Source organism: Nerophis ophidion, linkage group LG01 (assembly GCF_033978795.1).
Source record: "Nerophis ophidion isolate RoL-2023_Sa linkage group LG01, RoL_Noph_v1.0, whole genome shotgun sequence".
Classification (NCBI taxonomy): Eukaryota; Metazoa; Chordata; class Actinopteri; order Syngnathiformes; family Syngnathidae; genus Nerophis; species Nerophis ophidion.
Genome location: NC_084611.1, coordinates 32,711,235 through 32,712,702, shown reverse-complemented (window position 1 = coordinate 32,712,702; position 1,468 = coordinate 32,711,235). Strand labels below are relative to the sequence as shown.

The 1,468-nt window shown below is 52.9% G+C and overlaps 1 protein-coding gene across 1 annotated transcript in view; it reads left to right on the top strand.

Moving 5' to 3' along the window:
* The first annotated feature begins 488 nt into the window (after nucleotides 1-488).
* Nucleotides 489-1,468, top strand: part of atoh1a (atonal bHLH transcription factor 1a) — a 1,780-nt gene continuing 800 nt past the window's right edge. Inside the window, exons 1-2 of the mRNA XM_061920648.1 lie at nucleotides 489-753; nucleotides 1,127-1,468. The exon at nucleotides 1,127-1,468 is cut by the window's right edge and continues 800 nt beyond it. Of these exons, the coding sequence (XP_061776632.1) occupies nucleotides 597-753; nucleotides 1,127-1,468 (499 nt within the window). The 5' untranslated portion in view covers nucleotides 489-596. The remainder of the gene's footprint in view (nucleotides 754-1,126) is intronic.

Here is a 1,468-nt window from a genome sequence, read left to right as displayed (position 1 = left end):
CAAAATAACAGCGCAATACAAAAACTAAAGAACTACACAGGACAACACCAACAGACTCAAACTAGACCTTGTGGAGTTTCATTTATGAACGTTTTCCACTGGTGTGCCTCCGGGATTTTTAATGAAAAAAACGTGCCTTGCCTCGAAAAAAGGTTGAAAAACACTGCAAGATCAATGCATGGCAACTAAAATGTGAGGGTTGTTGTACTCAAATCCAGTAAGAATCGATTCCTTACCCACGCGTCATTGCTGACACGTGCGTAGGTAAGGTAAGGCACCTGTCCTGTGTGTGTGCAACGTCGTGTGGTGCGTGGAGGTGGGAAGGTGCAAGGCTGATGGTTTCCCCATGGGGGGGGGGGGGGGGGTTCCCCTCCGTTTTCTCATTGGTCCACTACACGCGACCTGCGCGAGGAGGTGGGGGTGCTCTGAGGCGCGTGCCGCTGCTTTAAAGCGGACGTCGCGTCTCGAGGCTGCACACGACAGTCCCCCGCGCACGCGACCGTGCTCGTCACGCAGCTGTGGAAAGTCCACGTAGAACTTTTTTTTATTTTTGTGCGGAAACCAAACCAAAAAAATAAAAATAATTAATTAAAAAAATGGACGTCCTCGGCGTGGCAGACTGGTGCGGTAGTGAGGACCAAGACCCACGCGTCTGGCTCGCTCCCACGCAGGCTTCTGGCACCTGCGAGGCACGCAACTCTCCCGCGGACTACCCGGACCACTCGCCCTGCTCCAGCGCGGGATCTTTCCACGGTGAGGACCTCCACCTGACCTCATAATAATCATCATTTTGTCACCTATTATTATGAACTTAAAATGGGTGTTAAGTTCCCTTTATAAGTTGTCATACAGTATTTTATTTTGAAGGGGCTGAAGGCGGAAGTGGAGTTTTGGAATAAAGTGGTTCTCGAATAAAACTGGGGCCTCCCTGTTTGTTATATGAAGACCACTTTTAATCTGTTCTTTTCCAAAACTCCAATGGGCCACACCACTTCCGCTCTTAGCGCCTTCAAATTAATAGCTCAAGACATATACTGTGTAACAGCTTATAAACAGGAACTTAACATCACTAACCCATAAAAAATGGGTTACAATTGCTTCAACTTCTGCTCGACGTTCCGTGCAGAGAGCGACTCCTCGATTCAACTCAGCCCTCCGAGCTACAGGAAAGCACCCGCGAGTCCGTCCCGCTCCTCCACGCTCAAAGTCCGGGACCTGTGCCGCCTGCAGGGCATCGTGGTCAGCGGGGCCGAGGAGGATGCGCCGCAGCGCGCCCCCGCGAGCAAGCCCGGCACCGGCGTGCAGAGGCAGAGGCGCGTGGCCGCCAACGCCCGGGAGAGGCGACGCATGCACGGCTTGAACCACGCCTTCGACGCGCTCCGCAGCGTCATCCCGGCCCTGGACGACGACAAGAAACTGTCCAAGTATGACACCCTGCAGATGGCGCAGATTTACATCAACGCGCTGG